Source organism: Sinohyriopsis cumingii, chromosome 1 (assembly GCF_028554795.1).
Source record: "Sinohyriopsis cumingii isolate HCF-2022 chromosome 1, ASM2855479v2, whole genome shotgun sequence".
Classification (NCBI taxonomy): domain Eukaryota; kingdom Metazoa; phylum Mollusca; class Bivalvia; order Unionida; family Unionidae; genus Sinohyriopsis; species Sinohyriopsis cumingii.
The window spans coordinates 108,450,905-108,470,469 of record NC_142961.1 but is presented as its reverse complement, the minus strand read 5'-3'; the positions used below and the strand labels follow the sequence as shown (position 1 = coordinate 108,470,469).

The window sequence follows — 19,565 nt, the reverse complement described above, 5'->3', positions numbered from 1 at the left end:
CACACACACACACACATGCATTATCCAATATTTAAATGCAGTTATAATGTGTACGGTTTCTTTGTGCTATACATTAAATGGCAACCTGCCAGACCGACAGTTGCATGTTAGACATAATTGTGAAGCGTATACAATATTTAGTTAGACGATAATTGTGCTCCGTGCAAGATTTAACAGACTGGTTTATGTTTTCCGAGGGAAATTCCGTTATTAGTCATCATATTTTTGCCTAAAATGAAACTAAAATGAGAAATAACCGAGAAGAATGTAACAGTGACTAGGAGGTAAGTACTGTCTGTCGCAGTAGCAGCGGCAGTAGTAGTTGTAATAGTAATAGTAATAGTAGTAGCAGTATCAGGTTAATTCTATGTGGACACTGATGTCGGGGATATTTCCGGTACATCAGGAGTATAGCAGTGAAAAGAGTTCCAACTATTTAACAAAATTTAGAAGTATATACATCATGGGCGCCCACACATAGGGGCAAGAATTGGTGGCGCTTAAGCCAGATACACTTTTACAAATATATACATGCAATTTGAGACTGGACTTCGACCAGATACAATTTTACAAGTATATACATGCAATTTAAGACTGGACTTCGACCAGATACAATTTTACAAGTATATACATGCAATTTGAGACTGGACTTCGACCAGATACAATTTTACAAGTATATACATGCAATTTGAGACTGGACTTCAACCAGATAAAATTTTACAAATAAATGTTGAGTGTGTACGATATCTAATTGTTCAGCTTGAACTCTTATAAATGAAAAACGAAATTAGCTGTGGAATGGATGCTCTATGGAGTATTTTGTTTTTAAAAGTGCATCTGACGCATTATTACTAATATACTTCCTCAATTATTTAATAAATTTGATACTTTTTTCGCTTGTATGGCTTAAAATATGTAACAGAAATTAATGAAATCAACAATTCGAGTAAAATCAAGTTATTTATTTCTTTACAATACAGTGAAAATTCAAGATACACAGTATCATATCACAAGTCCAGAGAAAGAATGTTCTTAATGAATTCCAATAGTTTTTAATGTTCTAATGTACCATACTGATGCAGTTCAGTATGTCTTTGAACGAGTTTACAATAATCCAAAATAGGGTGTTAGTCCAACATCATGATCACTTTAGTAATTCTAATGATTTTAAATAAATAATTCCTTTCAAATTAGATCTGAACACAGTTGCAAATTCGGATCATGAATTCCCACAAACCGATATAGAACATAAATGAATTTGCTTATTAAATTCCTATTGATACATTGTCACTTGAATTAAAATTCGACCATTTTGTCTGAGAGATTCCGAAATCACAGAATACGAGTCCGGATTCCTTTATACAACTGGCATCGCAGCTTACTTATTACAAGTGTGTGTGTGTGCGTGCGTGTGTGTGTGTGTGTGACTTGGATTTTCAACGCAGCATTATCAATTTTGCAGTGATATCTTTACGATGTCTGCAGTGTGGCAGTTTATAGTGATGTCTAGCACTGGGGCATCATGCCGCAGACATGTAGCATGATGTCCCACCCTTACACATTATCCTGACACCAGGCCGACCAGTCCTAAAACTAACCTCTTAATGCTGAGCGCCAAGCGAGGCATCTGTTAGTACAATTTTGAACTCTACGTGAACTTGTTTACTACTTACATGAACATGTTGTTTACAACTTACAATCATGGAGAAAAGTTACCCACGCAATATAAAATAAATATACATACCAATACTTAACAAGACTAGGCAGCAGTAATACTAACTTTAGTCTTCAAAAAGTGATATTAATAACCCATCCAGCTGCAGAGAAATATGTGCGTGTTACCAGTCTTGGTTAAGGGAATGCTAAATATTGTGAATAACTGACCATATGCCTGGGCATCATAATATGACTTTCTGGGAGGAGAACACGCTGGCTTCATATATGAATACTCGACGGTTGATAATATATTCACACTATACACATTAATAAACAAATCTCTGAGGAAAGACCGGGAAGATTTTAGACCTTTGCATGGGTTTTGAAAATAAGTTTGATCGAGTAGAGTTTAATCTTTGATGCAATAAACTTTTGAATTATATTATAAGGACCAAACTTATGAATGATTGAAACAGTCTAGAAGCACGTTAATCCTAATGATTGGTTAAATGAGAAAAGTAACAAAAACAACAATAACAACAATAATAATAATTACATTAACAACAAAAACACTAACAATAATAACAATAACAACAACAATAATAACAATACTACTACTACTACTGATAATAATAATTATTATTAAATATATTATTATTATTGTTGTTGTTGTTGTTGTAGGCCACGGGTCCAGAAATACGTATACGAGGTACATCGTTTCAAGGTATACATGGCATTACATTACTCTTTGCGTACGTCATAAACTTAATTCATGAATCTTCATGCATGTATTTGTTCTCAAGTGACATAATTTCCATAGCTGCATTGTTTCATGCCTGACTGATATATAATAATGCGTCTTTTGAATTTTACTTTGTATTCGAAGGGGAGATAAATTATTTGTTAATTTTACCGAACTTGTCGGAGTTTCTTTTCTATTGCATAGTTTACGACTGTAGAGTCCTAACGACGATGTATTGTGAGATTATGCAAATTAAGTAAATTTTCATGATAATTTAGTTGACAAATACGTTTCTTACGTAACGGCAGTCAGTCTTTAAAAGAAGAAAGCGATATTGCAAATCATTTTGCAGAGGAAAAATCGACCACGTTTTGAACGTCTATTGTCAATCACTGTTTCACACACTCTGGTGTCCAACAAGAATTAAAGGCATTTATCCAATGCTTACACAACCATTTTGAACGCAGTTTGATGATTGCAAATATGATAATCCCATAGTCATAAATAGGGCTGTAACTGTGGTTCCCGCTGAGAGCACCATAACTAGCTAAGATGACCACAGATTCCTGCACGTGGTAACGTTGGGGTCCAACGAATATCTTGTAGAGGCAAAGTGTGAATGTTATTCGCGCTATCACTCTATTCCAAATACGAATACGCTAAGCCTTTTTCATTTAAAACGTAAGCTTTGTTCCTATGAAATTACATGTATATGCACTGACGCATTGCAGTTGAAGAGACTCATGTAAAATTTTCTTTGAAAGTAGAAAAGATCGTATCATTCTTTGAATGACATCTTACTTTTGCAGCATCTGAGGAGGTGGCAGTGATGGACCCAGAAGACAAAAGATCATTACGTAAAAGCCGCGTGACTTTGGTTGAAGACTTGGAACCCCAAAAAGTACTGGGCTACCTGGTAGAAGATGGAATTCTGACTGAAAATGATGTCGAATTGATATCTAATGGCAAAACGAGGAAGGAAAGGTGTCATCTTCTGTTATCAGTACTTCCGAAGAGAGGTCCGTCTGCATACGGATCTTTCCAACGGGCTCTGAGAGCGAAAAATATGTTCCCTCATCTGGACACATTACTCAGAATCAACAGACAACATTACACAAGGACTTCTGCAGAGACATCATGTCTCCAGGGAGAAAATGGGATGAAAGTTGCAGATTGTGAGAAAGATGTTGTAGCGACTACAGGAAGTGAACAAAATGTCGAAAACATCATGGTTATGAACACTCGACGTGGAAAAGATTACGGCGAAAGTCATGTTAAGAATGTAGAAAAAGGACGAAATTTTTGTTGTAAGTGTAGACCCTTCGTCCCGAGATATAGCAAAAAATCACAGGTATCACGAATTTGCAGACGACATTGCTGTCTGCTGCTTGAAAACATTGAACCAATCGATATCCTTGACCATCATTTTCAAGAACAAATTCTCAGCGATGACGATTGTGAGAGAATTAGAGGGGGGTCTACCCGTAAGGAGAGATGCAAAACATTCCTGCACTGCCTTGCTAACAGTCATGACGATCGTGTTGTATCCGTGTTGAAACTTTCTCTAAAGAAAAAGTACAGTTACATCGTCGATACAATCAATGAAAATACAAATATATTTGAACAGTGCCACAATAATGTACAAATGCTCGAAAATACGGATCACAATATCATTCAAAAGCAATACTTAAACGTTCCAAATATAGATTTCTCAACAAGACCGACTACCAAGCAACCAACGGAGAGGAGCCAAGATGAAATCGATGGCGCCAAACCTGTTTTGATTACAGATGGGTGTAGACAATTGAAAGCTCACTATGACATTGGAGACAACAGGAAGAATAGTGCATTCCTTGATATAGCAGTATATACTGACACTGACGAGGAGGACCTTGTCCCCAAATTATGCAAAACGTCGAGCAAAACGCGTCAAAATACACAACTTTCCACACATTGCAGCCATCACCAAGATATGGTATTAATTGCCAATGACAGCTCAGTGTCTGATGCTATTACAATCCAGCCTGGAGCCATTACTCCGTATGAAATTCCGAGCAGGCGACTTGTGGTGACCTTTAATTTTCTCAGCACTCAAATAAATCAGGGAAATTTTAAAAAATTTGAATCTTTTTCCACAACTCTCCAAAAGAAATATCACCAGGAACCTAATATGCTTTGCCTATTGGGATATTTAAATGCTAGCACGGAACTGTTTAAAACAAACATCAGTTCTGCCAAGAAACATATTGTCTCTGCACTCGAGATTGCCGCACGAACGAGTAATCCTAAATATTTCACTTTAGAATTGTTCAACGCGAAAACGCGAATTTATATCATGAGAAAGAAAATGGAAAAGCTACAAGAAATAATGGACGATGCTAAGATGATTATCGAGGCCGATCCTGTCGGGTGCACGGGCCGGGCTGCGGGGTGGCTGTACCTGAATGAGTCCCGCAGCATCATGATCCAGACAGGCATCCTTAACTTTCGAAAGAAACGGTCCTTTGACACATATACCTGGTTACATGAAAAGGCGAAAACGAGTTTAAGGAAAGCTTTAACAAATTTTCAAGAAGATGGCGGTAAGGATGGTCCCTTTGGATTTGGTTATGCTCTTTGTCTTTTAGTTATTCTGTTGTTACGTTGTGGTGAAAATGGATTAACCATGGGTGTGTTGAGCCCACCAGAAGAGGACGTGAAACAAGCGGGTGACTTGCTCCAGCAGCTTGAAAATTCAGAAATTCCCATACCTAAAATCCTACAATTTGACTATTACGTTGCGAAATCCGATTACCAGTTTCGAAGAGGAAATACTATCAGAGCCTTTGAGCATGCCCGGCGTGCCCACGATTTAGCTATTGAATTGAACATGCAAGAAATCGCGCAACATGCATATAACAGACTAGTCTTTCTCAGAGCGAAGAAAGCACCTCTCTTAATAAGGGAATTAAACGAAGAAGAATCTGACGGGATTGTATCTAAATAATCCTTCAGTACATGTCCTAAAAAGAACTAGTTATAAATATAATACCTACCTAACTATTCTACCGACTTGAGATAAACAATACTCCTTTTGGGTGTTATGTAAATTGTAGTCACTTCAGAGCACAATATATATATGCATATTATGAAAGCCCTCGCACATGCAATGTTTATGGCTCGATTGTGTAGAAATCATTACACGTGGAACCTGAAAACATATTGTTAGTGACCTTTTTCAACATCTATAGGTGTTGGTAGAGTAAAAAACAAATAATAGACAAAGATACCTGGAAGAGGACACTTTTTCTTTCTCTCTTTTGCAAGAACACCAGAATATAACAACATTTAGACCGTTGAGATCACTGAATCATACATTTTTTTAGTATGTCAAACGTAAGGATTTCATTTTAAAATTGTGAAAATTCAGAGAAATGAGTATGTGCATATTGCTTTCTGTGTAGTATGGGAGAACAAATAGACATGTATGGTCAAACGCATATGAATTCCGATCTACAGCTTAAGATTTGTCACGTGTTTGTTATAATTAAATCCACTTGTTATGATGAATGAGGAGAGTCGCGTTTACTCAATATTGAAAACAAACATTGTATTTTACAACGTAAGCACACTGGTAAGCATGGGTGCCCGCATGTAAGGTCAACGGGCGCTCCTCCCACCCCGGAGTTCACATCTAAACATGTTTTGACCTACATCCGTAACATTTATTAGCTGACGACTAAGTGTTTGGTCCCCCCACAAATTCTGCTGATAAAAAAGTAATTTTAGGTTTGTATGCAGAAATTAAGCAGTGTATTCATGCGCGTTAACTATCTATGCCCCATTAGCTACTATTAACCTTACGCTGTAACAAGTACTGTTCATATTTGGGTTCAACAAACGAGAATTCTGATAATGTATATAATAAAATAAAAATGAGTACAGTAATTGATCAGCTTCCCCGAGCAGCTTACTTTTCTACTCATTGTACAAAACACCTTGAATATAAAGCCACAAGAGGAAATTTAGAAGTAAAGTTAACAGTAGGTATGAAAGTAAACGAATTACAAATGTTTCCCTGATTTGCACAGATAAAAGGGACAATGACTTCGAAAATTCTGTCTGATTTACCTATATTCTTGTTTAAGATATACTAGCCCATTTCAACGCCACACACAATGTGTTACCCGCATTTCAGTACTGCAGTTGTACAATTGTATTGCTGTATGGTGGATACCAGCATTTTGAAGTTGATACCCTTATTAGAGGTGGAGTACGCGCTACAGTTATTGTTGCAGCTGACTCGTGAACAGTCAAATCATATATTTTTAGTAACAATTATTAACAAACCGCTCTATAATGTATTATTAACCTAAGAAAATCTATCTATCTATCCGTCCGTCCTTCCGTCCTTCCTTCCGTCCGTCCATCCAACCATCATCCATCCATCCATCCATCCATCTATCTATCTATCTATCTATCTATCTGTTATTCAGATACATCACTCCCCCCCTCCAACCTGTAATAACACTAATGGACGGTTTGAAGTTTGAGCTCCCCTCGTTACAAATTCATGCTATTGACGTGGACGGATCTTTTTGTACATTCGGGTACATTTTAGACACCGTTATTTCTCGCGGAGTTACGATCGGTTGAAGTGCTTCTTCGGCGATATATAGAGGATTATTCCGGCTCAAATCCTTGGTTCCACAATCTGTACATCCATGAGGAATGACACAGCCCTATCTCTGTCACCATCCCGAAGTTCATGGTTACATCCGACTATTCAGTTCGGGCCAGCAACCAATCAGATGCGACTTTGGGTCATTATTTAATTAGAAAGTTTATGCTTCTATGGTCATTTGGTTTGTCAGCAGCGTCTGTGGATTTCTCGTATGATTAGAATGCGAACGTAAGAAGGAAGCATCTATACACAATAAGTAAGACTATATAAAACTACCGATTATTGTGGATTCCACGGTGGATGCGTGATCAAAATAAAAGGCAAAAATAAAATATAAAAGAATAATATTAAAAAAATGACAGATAACATTTATGATTTGAGGAACTGAAAATTTCAAATGTGTCAAACTGCATGATTCTATGAAGAGGTGAGATTATACCTCAAACCGTCCATCAATATTAGTTCATGTTTTGGGGCTTATTTATCGGACTATGCGAGTTTACGGAAACAATTGGCAAGTGTTCAAGAAGATGGTGCTAAGGATAGTATCTCGTCATAAGGGAATTAAATGAAGAATATGCTAATTAAACAATACAGATCTTAGAAAGGGCTGGTTCTCAGTATGATAATTATCTATCCGATGTACCTACACGATATGAATATTCATGTTATTGCAAAACTTAGCATGCAGAGTTTTTTTAAAGCATACTCTTTATACATGCTTGCCATTTACTTACGTCTGATTCTTGCTTTTCTCAATTCCACATCTACGTAGGTGAAATTAAATTTTGATTTCAATGGATCTCTATATCGAAAAGGAACATACATATGCAAGTTTGCGGGGTCAAATACATGTCAAAAGCTTCACAGATACACGTTTATGGCTCCATTTTGAGAAAAAATGAATGCAGGTGATCCTTTGAAAGTGGGACATTAAGTATCCTATCTGCACCTCTAAAGTTAATTACATTACATAAATTTAAATAATGCGAAAGAATACCAAAATACATCAGCATCCAGGCAGTTGAGATCATTAAGTTCATGCAGCATGTCAAATGTATAGATTTTACTTTTAGTTTGCTTTTGGGGACAATTCAGTCTGCATATGAATTCCAAATATCATGGTAAGGTTTCGACACGTACAGCTTAAACTTATAATCCACTTGCTACAACGAATAAGGAGAGCCGTGGCTGCTCAGTAGTTAGTGCTACTTCCCTATCACAACACGGTACCACCCTTCGGCGTAAAAGGGACAATATCCACGAAACAAAGACCAATCAGAGCAGAGGCGTTTACCTAGTAAGAAGAATGCGACAGAGAAACAAGTATTGGGTGGATCAAAATGTTCACATTAACGCCTTTGGCATTAGGAGAGATAAAGTAAGAAGTGAGGTAACAAGTTGATTCGATATGAATAAAACACTTTAACATGCTGTTTTATTTTGGTTTTGTCATTTCTCTAGGGCGGCCGGTTTCTTTTAGGACAGCATGATACCCCAGATCTGCATTCTATGATCTAGCATAATAAACTTAACAAGGAATAAAATGTGTTCGAGTGTAAACTGGAGACTCCATGAAGTCACGTTCCGTGCAAACGAGATAAAGCATCTCTTGGACTTAATTTGGTAAACATAACCCAGTTCTACCATAAAATGGCGAAAGAACTGATAAATAGGACATGAATGATGAAAATGAAAGGGATCAAACAGATTGGGAGGGAATAAAACCCTGACAACTATTTCTCAATGAGAATAGCCTTAGCAACAATAGCAGCAGCAAAAACAAAGCACGAACACACCTTTATATGAGAAGGGGAGAATTTGGAAAGCAAGGCTATCTTTTTCTATTAATCCGTGTTCTGGAGACAGATGGAATATGAGCTGTCACGTTTGCAGAGTCCTGTCCTGGAGGTTCGGCAACCTGTATGTCTCAAACATATATTTGTTGATAAAGTTTGCGTTATAATGTTTTGTATGTGACTGTCTTTGTCTATGGTTTGGTCTCCCAAAACACAATTTAAATTCCTTCTTCCAGTGTCATGAGTGATCATATTTAAGTATAATAATATGTTTGTGTAAGGACTCCTACTTCTTCCCTTTTCATCATTGAATTGGTGTGGGTTGCTAGAGAGATGGCTATGGAGGTCAAGTTGTGTCTAGTCGGTTGCGGTTAGAAAATAAGGTTTTATACCTAAGTATCAACCATAATGAACGAACAGACCACGCACAATATAAAAATACCCAAAAGTACATGAGTAAAGCCAGTTTCATGTTCATTTAGAAGCATGACTAAGATCTGTATATAATATGTACTTTACCTCTCAAAGGTTTGTAATGTAGATATGTAATTTGAAATGCATAAGTCCCTGACAAAGGTTTAGACTCCTAAGGAATAAATGCCACTTGTAACATTATTTATGCTGCACTCATAAACAAGCGTTTTATTAGCGACAATCTGGAGAAAACCCCCATGATAAAACAAGAGTCTGTCTGCTGTCCGAAAACAACTAGTACTATTTTTTGCGATTTGAATTTTTATTACTTCTTGGTACATTCAAACAGTGACGCAGACCTGTGACCGGCTAACCTGACTATGACAACTTGTTTGTTTTAAAACTTGTCTTTTCTTGTCTGTAAAACCGCACGGTTCCTAATTTGTGCTCTGGGTTGTCGGTGAATTTCAATTTCAGACTAGACTGTCTCGAATTCGGCTACGCTAATTATTTGTATCTTCGATTGCCGCTGAACACAGTTTACTGTTCATCTTGAGACTGCTTTGTGCCGCGGCAAGCATTTCTAAATAAACGAGTATTCGTGAAGGTAATCCTTTCGAAATTAATTTTATAGCACCACAAGAGACATCCGTTACTGTGTATATACCCCCAACAAAAATTTCGATTGGTGCACCAACAATAGTTGTTGCGGTGAGTCCTGTCACACCAAGATCAACAGTTGTTGCTGCGCCAAGCCCACAACTAGCATCTACAACCAAATACACACGTTTGTATTTCACGATCAATGCGGTTCTTTTGATGATTTCATCTCGCAGCTGTTGCTCGGCTTCAGTTATTTTTTTCATGTCGTTTACATTGAAGGTTCATCATAGTTCTTCCATTATTATTATTTAAATGTATAGAACAATTGCACGATTGGCATTCCCTGTCTTGACTCATCACACCCAGGTGTAATACGCATACGCACTTCTAAGATATTAATCTTTATTTTTCTGGCACAGCTATCATTTAGTTAAAAAATTCTGCGTGACGAAGATTTAAAGTCTCAAAAAGTCTACGTTCTGGTAGCTAGCACCCTTTTCATTAAAAATATACTGGTTGCACCTGTGCCTGGCGTGTTAAATGTTGTTTTCGTCTTCGCCTAATAACTGTTAATCGGACGAGGGCGTCCTTGTGGAATAACAGTCGATATTTGTTTGGTCTCATTGGAGTAAATGTTCGTGTAACAAATTCATTGTTCAATACAGCGGTTAATTCTACTTGATTCTTCTAGAAACAATATGTTCGCACTTGGGGGTGCAGTCAAGGCTTGAACGTTTTCACGAGCTAATGTGATTGCTCCATGCTGACCTCGACTTGGTTGTGGTATATCAGGGTGGTCCCAACTACGAATTTACATTTGGCGCTTACCATAACTAAATTCGAGTGTATATGAGGGTCTAGTAACACCACCCTGACACAGATATTCGTCGGCAAGTGAGACAAAATTATCATCAATTTTATCATCCACTGCCAATCGATCTAACATCCCGTTGGTTAATTTCGCAACCTCATCAAAACGGTCAGAATCCATTCTATATAACGATAAATCTAATCTGAAACAGAAAGGCCAAAGATGTTGAAGAAGCCTTATGGATATATGTGTAATGCTTCAAAATGACTTTCGTCTTCAGCTGTCAGTGATGTTGCTACTGTGTATACGAAAAATTTAATACTGGTGCCAAGATCGTTACTCGTGGACCAGCTTATCATTTATCAATCGTATTAAGTGACTCATCTTAATAATAGTCGGATATGATAAATAAATACGATCCAGACTAGCGTGCTGTTAAGATTTGGTTTGGGTTTATCAAGGACATTTGCATCATCAAAAATTTTTCGGCCAGTTGTTATTGAACAATCCGGTGGTATTTTCCCTTCAGTGGTCACTAATATGTATGTTGCAAACAAAGTTACTACTCGTGGTGTAGGCACGTTAGCAATTTGTCATCCACGTATTATTTTGTTGTACCATCAGCATCATCAACATATTCTTTGATATAAGTAAATAAGCAACCGACGTGCCGCTTGTATACCGTTTTCAGCCATGTTCTTTTAACTTGACAATAATAACTTGAATTCGAGGTTAGACATTTGAAACTCAACAGTTTGATGTTAAAAAAAGCACACCTGGAACGACACGAGCAACAACTGGGCTGCCTAATTTATTCAAATCCGCTTTGGTGGCAAATCGGCTCAGATCCACATCAGCACCGTGTCGTCGGGCTGAGTAACATCCATTAATGTTTTAAAGTGCAATCAACCAGTGCTTGAGGTGTTCGTGGTGAGGAAACGTTTCTTCTCGCAAGTGCATGCAACTCTTCAACACAAGATGACCGCATATGGGTCCATCCGTGCGAGTTTGTACTGGTATAGTCGAATGTAACATTGGTTGTCGTTCACCGTTTTTTATTAATAACCAACAATTTCAAATGGTGGCGAAAAAAAGTAAATACGAATCAAAATACAAACGATGCAGAGTTGTTAACACGTATGGAAACCACATAATGCCAGGCATTGTTGTCAAATCCAGTTTGACAATACCGGTTTGAAGTGTACATTGCACAATCGATGCAAGTTACGCATAAAGACACCACGAAACAGCGCGTTAAGTATTTCGTCATCGCGAGTAAATCAAGATTGGATAAAGGCGTGAATTGTATAGTCTTGTCCGGGATAATCAAATACATCTTTCCGATGATATTCGAGGATTTATTGTGTTTAATCGAAGGCCTTTTCCTTTTTTATTCGAATATGACCGCTAATTGCCTTCTTCAAAGCCAATCCTGATGCAATTCGGACAGCCCGTAACTACGTAGCTTGTGCAACCGCTAGAGCCACTGCTGTTAACAAGGCTGGATTCGTTGTATGGAACGAAAATATATCTTCCAATCTTTTGCATTTGTGCCACCTCCGAATTTGATAAGTTTAATGTCGCCGAGGTGTTATTGTTTTTGTCCGCATTAAGCTGTGCGAGTTGCGTGTGGGTCAATCATACGGGAAGTAATTATCATTCCTATGATACTAGCAGTGGGCCGATATTGAGTACATTTTCCTATTGCATACAAAAGAGCAATAAACATTAACAAGTGCACACAGTGAGGTAAAAATGCCTACAAGGAGTGGCGTCATAACTGGATAATAATCAAATCAAGGAAAGTTAGAATTTTAGTTCTGTGTTAGATATACCATAATGACAATGAAATCAGTGCACATCACTTGCAGTCAAACTGCGACATGAATATGTAGGAGTATGTAGGAGACATAATTGCATTTACATTAGCCTGATAGCAATACAGCGAAACTATCATTATAATCGTAAAACCAGTTCGGTGTGGTTGAGTGCAACCATTAAACGGACCTCTGTTATTTAAGCTATCTTAGACGCGTATAAAAGAATGTATGGCCTTGATCATTTCAGATAAACATGACTCAGAAGTAGGCCGTATGTTGGCCAATAAGGTTCCAATGTATTTTGAGAGGTATAGCAATATTTACACATGTCTAGCGATGGGTCCAACACTTTGACTATTTTATCGTTTCAGCATACATATATGACGAAAACCACGACAATATTAAGTAATAGTGCTAAACCAGTCAAGGAAGCACCTCTTCTGATTCTTTTAAAGGCATAAATCCGTTTCTATGGCGTTATTACCGAGCCAAGAGACCATAACACACACACACACACACACACACACACTATGAAGATTTGAGAGACAAATCTCATTGACGTTGAGCTGATTAAAAAACCCATATCACTGACTTAATCACCTTCATTGGGCTGACATAAAGTTAGCATCAACATCAATACGTTTGAGACGACCTAGCTGAAATTACACTTCTCCTTAAGATGGGTAAATACGGTGAGATTTTGTTATGTGTTAGTACCAAAACATGTTTCGTATTTCAGCAAGGAATGCTTAAATGTAAAACTCAGTCTATGGAATGCATGGATAGGTCAGTTGGTTCAGCCACACTGTCTGCAGTAGAAATCATAACAACAGGGAAGTTACTACAGTAGACATATAATAAACAAAACTATTTTTACTATTAAAAAATGAATTAAAGCAGAAATTGAATCAGTTATTTGGAAATGTTTTGAAATTGACGCACTAACAAAGTTACGCGAAGCAATTATGTCAGAATTGTCAAAACTAGTAATTCATATTTAAAGAAACAAAATATGATATAGCAAAACATGTCCGTGTGGGAGAATTATGACAGTCCAAATGGTACTGGGATGGAACTGATAAATGGAAGTGAGACCCTGAACCCTGAAGCATTTGGCGTTGTAACTTTCGACTAAATTATGGTGCACTTTATCTATTTCTTTCTCTGCATATATATATATATATATATATATATATATATATATATATATATATATATATATATATATAGACATATGAATTTCTTTTTGTAAGCCTTTCCCTTTCTGCAGTTATGATAGCGTGTGTGCGTGTGTGTATGAGTATAGTTTCATAATACTAAGTGAAGTAACAGGCCGGGTAAACTTTAAAATAAAGCAAGCGTGAATCAGTCAAAAACATGGCGTCACTCAGATGGCTTGGAACATTCGGATGTTAACGTTCTCTTGTCTGCGGCCCCTGCAAACTCAAAAGAGAAAAAAAAAAGTGGTCTCAGAGCATTTCGAAATGTTTTAAGTTCTGCTTCATTTCGATTCTTTGGGCTATTGCTTTTGTATGAGTGTGACCACAAATCGGCTTGCTTTAAAGCTGGATATCATCATACTTTTGTCTTCGCAACAGCCTTGACTTGTATTTTATTCATAATTGAGCACACGATATAGTTATCTGCTACACCTGCTAGTGTTGTCTTATTTAGTATCATCACAATATGAACCACTGAGCATTATCTTTTGTCGTATATGCCCATATGCTGGAGACTAATACACATTAGTTACAAGATGAAAACAGGTGTATTTTCCAAGTATTATTCGCACTTTCCAATCATTACAGCAATAAAGTTAAACGTTATATTCAACAACGTTCAGGAGCATTCTAAACTTCCCACCAATTGTCACGTGGAGAAGGTAGACAATCTTCTAGTGTCACGTTCATCTGCGTCCAATATTTTACAGTGAATTCACAGGTGAAATCGGTTGGGGCAAAAATAAATCGATGAATTGTGACATCACAATCGGCTGACTGTATCCATACAATTCTAGACAATGAAGGAGAATTTCAGTTATTGTTGTGATGTGATGTGATTTTTATTTTTAACGTAGCTTTACAAAAATTTCAGTCATATTGCTACGATGTCTGCATTGTGGCAGTTTATAGTGATGTCTAGCACTGGGGCATCATGTCGCAGACATGTAGCATGATGTCCCACCCAGTCGCACAGAGGTGTAGCTAATATATTTTGCGCCCGGGGACGAACTATAAAATTGGCGCCCCAGCCCCCTCCCCGTTTAATCACATTTTTGAATATTACCCTTGTTTAGTTATTATAATGTAACGTTGTAAGCCTCATTTTGGCGCCCCTGTACCTTGGCGCCCGGGGACATATGTACCCCCCTGCCCGCCCCCCCCCCCCCCCCCCCAGCTACGCCTCTGCAGTCACATTATCCTGCACATTATCCTGACACCAGGCCGACCAGTCCTAACACTAACCTCTTAATGCTGAACGCCAAGCGAGGCAGCTGTTAGTTTCAGTTATTGAAAATGATACCTTACGTAAACACACTCGTGAGAATAAGCAACTGTACGTGTGTGTATTCCAATGCGTTCAATATAGTATGCCTCATTAGCTAATATTAATCTTCTTAAGTTAGTATTTGGTTTCAACAAATGAGAATTCTTATAATTTATATAATAAAATAAAAATCAGTACAGAACGTTGATCAGGAAAGCTGTGTGATCTCGAAGGTGTTGGTGACATCAGCAGAGCACACTCGATACTACCTGTCTAGTTAGATGAGGTGATATCAAATACCCACTCCAAATGATACAGCTTTCCTTAACAACTTACTTTGCTGCTCATCAAATAAGAATCCGTGAGTATAATGTTGCAAGAGGCAATTTAGCAGAAAATAGACAAAATAAGACTTAGATTGACATTTAAAAAGAACGCCATGATTCTGTAGTAGGGAAGGAATTATCTCAAACATAGACATTTTTTTTCTCACCTATATTTTTGTTTACGATGGACTTGCCCGTTTCATCTTCGCACACAATGTCTTACGGCCAGCACAATACTGCATCTGTACAGTCGAATTTCTGTGAGATGTATTCCAACATTTTGAAGCTTAAGTCTCAGTTAATGTAAGCGGAGCAATCGATTCCGCTATTATAGTTGTTGCAGACTCGTGAGCAGTCAAAGCATAGTTAGTGACTGCTAGTAGGAGACTGTACCATGATATATTATCAGCCAAAGCTTCTCGATCTCTCTGTTAGTCCGATAAATCAGCCTCCAGACTTCGCTATCTGTACTAATACCGATGGACTGTTTTAAGGTCTGAGCTCCCCTTTTTTGTTAATTTTTTTATTTTTTTAAATTTTTAAAAAAAAATATATATTATATTATACAAAATCATGCAATTAATACAGACAGATCTGCTTGTAACACAGTAGTGTACATTTTAGACACCGGCATTTCATGCGGTTCTCGAGTTACGGTCGTTTGATGATATGTATATCATGTTTCCATATCACACCCCTAGGTTGGACAACATGCAAATCTACGTTTGTATTTCTGCCGTATGATTCCAGTGTGCATTACTTAGGAAGCATCTACACATAGCACTAAATAATATTTAAAATTCCCCGATATAGTGAATTTCAAGTAATCCCAAATAGTTCACCATACTGAAAGGACAAATTTATATCATGAGAAAGAAAATGGACAAGCTGTAAGAAATAATGGATGATGCAAAGACGACGGTCGAAGCTGATCCTGTCGTCGCACTTCCTGAGCTGCAGGGCGGTGTGCTTGAATGAGTCTGAGATGTACGCTTGTTTTACCAGGACAATACTGTTTGTAAACCTTCTGACCGCCAGGAAACAACCGAGTTAATGAACAACGAACGATTTCACATGAAAGTGATCTTTTTGATTCACCGGCTGGTAGATGTTCATATATGTTGACATACATATCGGATGGTATAACTTATTGATTTATTGTTTTGCTGTCATAATAACATGTATTTCTACAAAGGTATGTTGTAGGAATAATTGATTACCATTGCATACAGTTGTATAAATTCTGGCAGTAATAATTGCAGTATAATGCTTATTACACGCATATTTACTACAACGTCATCCACAGGTACCTGTACATAAACATTTTGAGAAAAAGAAAAGAAAACCACCAAACTGGATAAAACGTAACTCGGATATATATATATATATATATATATATATATATATATATATATATATATATATATATATATATATATATATATATATATATAGATATATATATATATATGTGCTCAAGGCCAGGTGAACAAAGTAAAAAGCTTCTGTATACATACACGCTGCTTCAGTGTTGTTATACTGCTGAAAATGTTTAAAGTCACGAAATCGTACATTCACAAGTTAGAGATAAATGTCTACAGAGCAAAGGCCTAATCGTTTGTCCAAGTCTTTTGCATAAAAATGGTCTCCCTCGGTTGACATTGTTATTCAGTTTGAGATTGAACGAAAAATGATATACAGGTCCGTTCATAGATACCGTCAACGACTTTATCCGTTTGCTTTAATGAGAGTTGTTGCACACTGATTAAAAGTGTAAATAAAAGTATTAAATACGCTTAAAAAACATCCCTAAATTTATTAAGCTTGCACACAGTCTGAAAATCCTTACTATCATCAAGTTTGTGCACAATCTTATGATGCGCAATTCCATTTCTTATGTGGCGACACACAGACGCACGTACGTGTACGAAATAAGAGATCTGTAATGCGAATCCAGCCAGTTAGCGCTAGTATACTTTCTATTCAGTTTCCATTGTTAGAGATTTGGCATAAATATCGACACTTCTGAATCGCAAAAATGCATTTTCATACCAAGAATATATCCAAATATTCTGTGGAGTTTTAGCAGCAGAAAATTACTGGGTATGGCTATGTTATACAGAATATATTTTGTTTTCTTTTCGTACGCTAATACCGGGTATATTTCATCGTGTGGTACTAAAAGTACGAAATGTTAACGAGTCGCGAAGCCATGAATTACAATATATCATATTTCGTACCACATGGTGAAATGTATACAGTACTTAGATAGGAAATGAATTGTTTCTTTTTATTATATACTTAACTTGCTTCAGAATCAAAGCATGAAGATTAATATCATTCTTTACTACACCCCCATCTTTTCGTAAAGTGACCTTACTTTCATTCGTTGATCAGAGGCTTAAGAGCGTAGTATGACTGAAATGATCTAATATACTGCAGTAAATGACATATTTGACATTTATAATCTATTTTACCCTTTTTGACCACGAAGTAAGTCAGATTCAGCATTGCATCGTGGCGGGTTTATCTCTGTTGTAAGTTAGGAAGGTTAAACATTATAAAGACGAGAACGGGGTCGAGCTAACTTTCTTCAGCAAAGTATACACACATATCGACATACTCCATTCTCGTAACACTATGGAGAATGCGATCGGAAGTAGCCAGTCATTTAATTTTCGATCAGCGTCTGTTGTGGCTGAAGAGTAGTACTTGTGAGTAATAATCACTTCATCTGTTGTAGATGATACTAAGGTTTGTCTAATATGACGAGGTTGCCACTTCTGTGCTCAATATGTACTGTATATCAGTTCCCTAATGTAATACCTCTTTTCTACCAGCAACAGGCTACGAATAGACTGATATCACTCTCATCATAATTTAAAATACCTGGATAGACAAGGAAACAGAATGAACTAATGAAAATAGGTCTTATTATTCCATAATTCTTCTGTAACATTATCTCATCAAAATGAAGAATAATGTTTCCTTTTTGTTTAAATGGAAAGACCTAAAATTTCATTATATTTAGTATCTGTGAAACAGCGTGTTCTGAAGCAGATTAGTTGATCGAAACGGCTGTTTCGGTGGGCTTGAGAAATAAACTTAACTATTCAAAAGTACACTAACCTTAGCGGTTAGTGAAACGGAGAGAACCAACTTTGCCAGAATAGACAATAATAGTTTCTAAACCTGCAATACAATATAAAGCACGTGAGGCTGGTATCTTTGATTGTTTCAACTTGTTCTATATGTGGGCTCTTTTCTGCTCTGCCAATTGCAACTGTCGTCTCTCACTTCTGTTAGGTCTTTGGTTGAGCTCCAGTTACTTCGGTCCTGTGCAAGTATTTCCCAGCTGTGTAGATCGATGCCAAATGCCCGGAGGTCTCTCTTGCCTACACGAATCACAGGTGGGGCGACTTGGTGGCCTTAAACCATAGGCCAACTCACCGTAGATGATGTCCTTAGGTAAACGTGCATCATCCATCGTAGGCGACACTCTTTTAGGAGATGCCGAGGATGCGTCAGAACCGAAATGTAATATTGCACAAGAGGCTAGAAAATAAATAGTTGTCATACCTTATAAATGTCTAATAATTATTTTGTTGAGATTATATAATGTATGTCATGTTTACCCCGACCCAGAGTAGCCCAGTTGAAACATGTATAATCAAGGTAATTCTGACAGGCCATTGTTTGATGTCGAACATTGCCGAAGGCTAGCACTAATCCGTTACGTAAGCCTGTTGTGGCTAGAATCGAAGAACCGGACATCGGAGTTGCGAAGTCACAGACAGCCAATTATCACCTAGGTGTCGAAATGTTTCCAAGATCACAAGAAATTGCCTGAAAAAGTGGGAGTGTCCTAACTTCTTTCCCCTGCAAACAGACAGACAGGTTGAACTGGCCGCTAAGACGATTGGACAGGGGCACAGCGCCACCCAATCAGAATCGAGACAGGGGGAGACCTTGATTTGGGTAGAATGATATCCCCGCGTTTTCCGGCAAAAGTTAGTTAGCTGAGAGAAATTACCCAGAGAAGAGGTTAGCGTAACTCCGAATAGCCATTCGTTATTGGCGGGAAAATGTTAGAGCGGGAAATTCTAAGTAGAAAGCTTCAAATAAGGTCAGTAGATATTTGTTCGTCTTTGTGGAATGCGACTGCATTTTAATTGTAGGTCGTATGTATACTTTATTATTACTAGAATCGTAGTACGAAGAATTACTTTGTTTTGTTAATATGT

The 19,565-nt window shown here is 37.4% G+C and overlaps 1 protein-coding gene and 1 long non-coding RNA gene across 4 annotated transcripts in view; one reads left to right on the top strand and one right to left on the bottom strand.

Annotated features, from left to right (window-relative positions):
* LOC149807561 (uncharacterized) overlaps positions 1-15,774 on the bottom strand; it is a 71,017-nt gene extending 55,243 nt beyond the window's left edge. For all 3 annotated transcript variants that reach the window (XR_016422891.1, XR_016422904.1, XR_016422897.1), the window contains exon 1: positions 15,489-15,774. This is a non-coding gene — a long non-coding RNA (uncharacterized LOC149807561). The remainder of the gene's footprint in view (positions 1-15,488) is intronic.
* On the top strand, positions 128-5,947 carry LOC149807562 (uncharacterized). Its single transcript, XM_089967836.1, has 2 exons — positions 128-284; positions 3,208-5,947. The coding sequence occupies exon 2, from the start codon at positions 3,228-3,230 to the stop codon at positions 5,382-5,384; it is 2,157 nt and encodes a 718-aa protein (XP_089823962.1). The 5' UTR covers positions 128-284; positions 3,208-3,227; the 3' UTR covers positions 5,385-5,947.
* Positions 15,775-19,565: the final 3,791 nt, after the last annotated feature.

Excerpts from the sequence above, each read along its gene's own strand:
- LOC149807562 (XM_089967836.1), top strand. The coding sequence starts at position 3,228 with ATGGACCCAGAAGACAAAAGATCATTACGTAAAAGCCGCGTGACTTTG.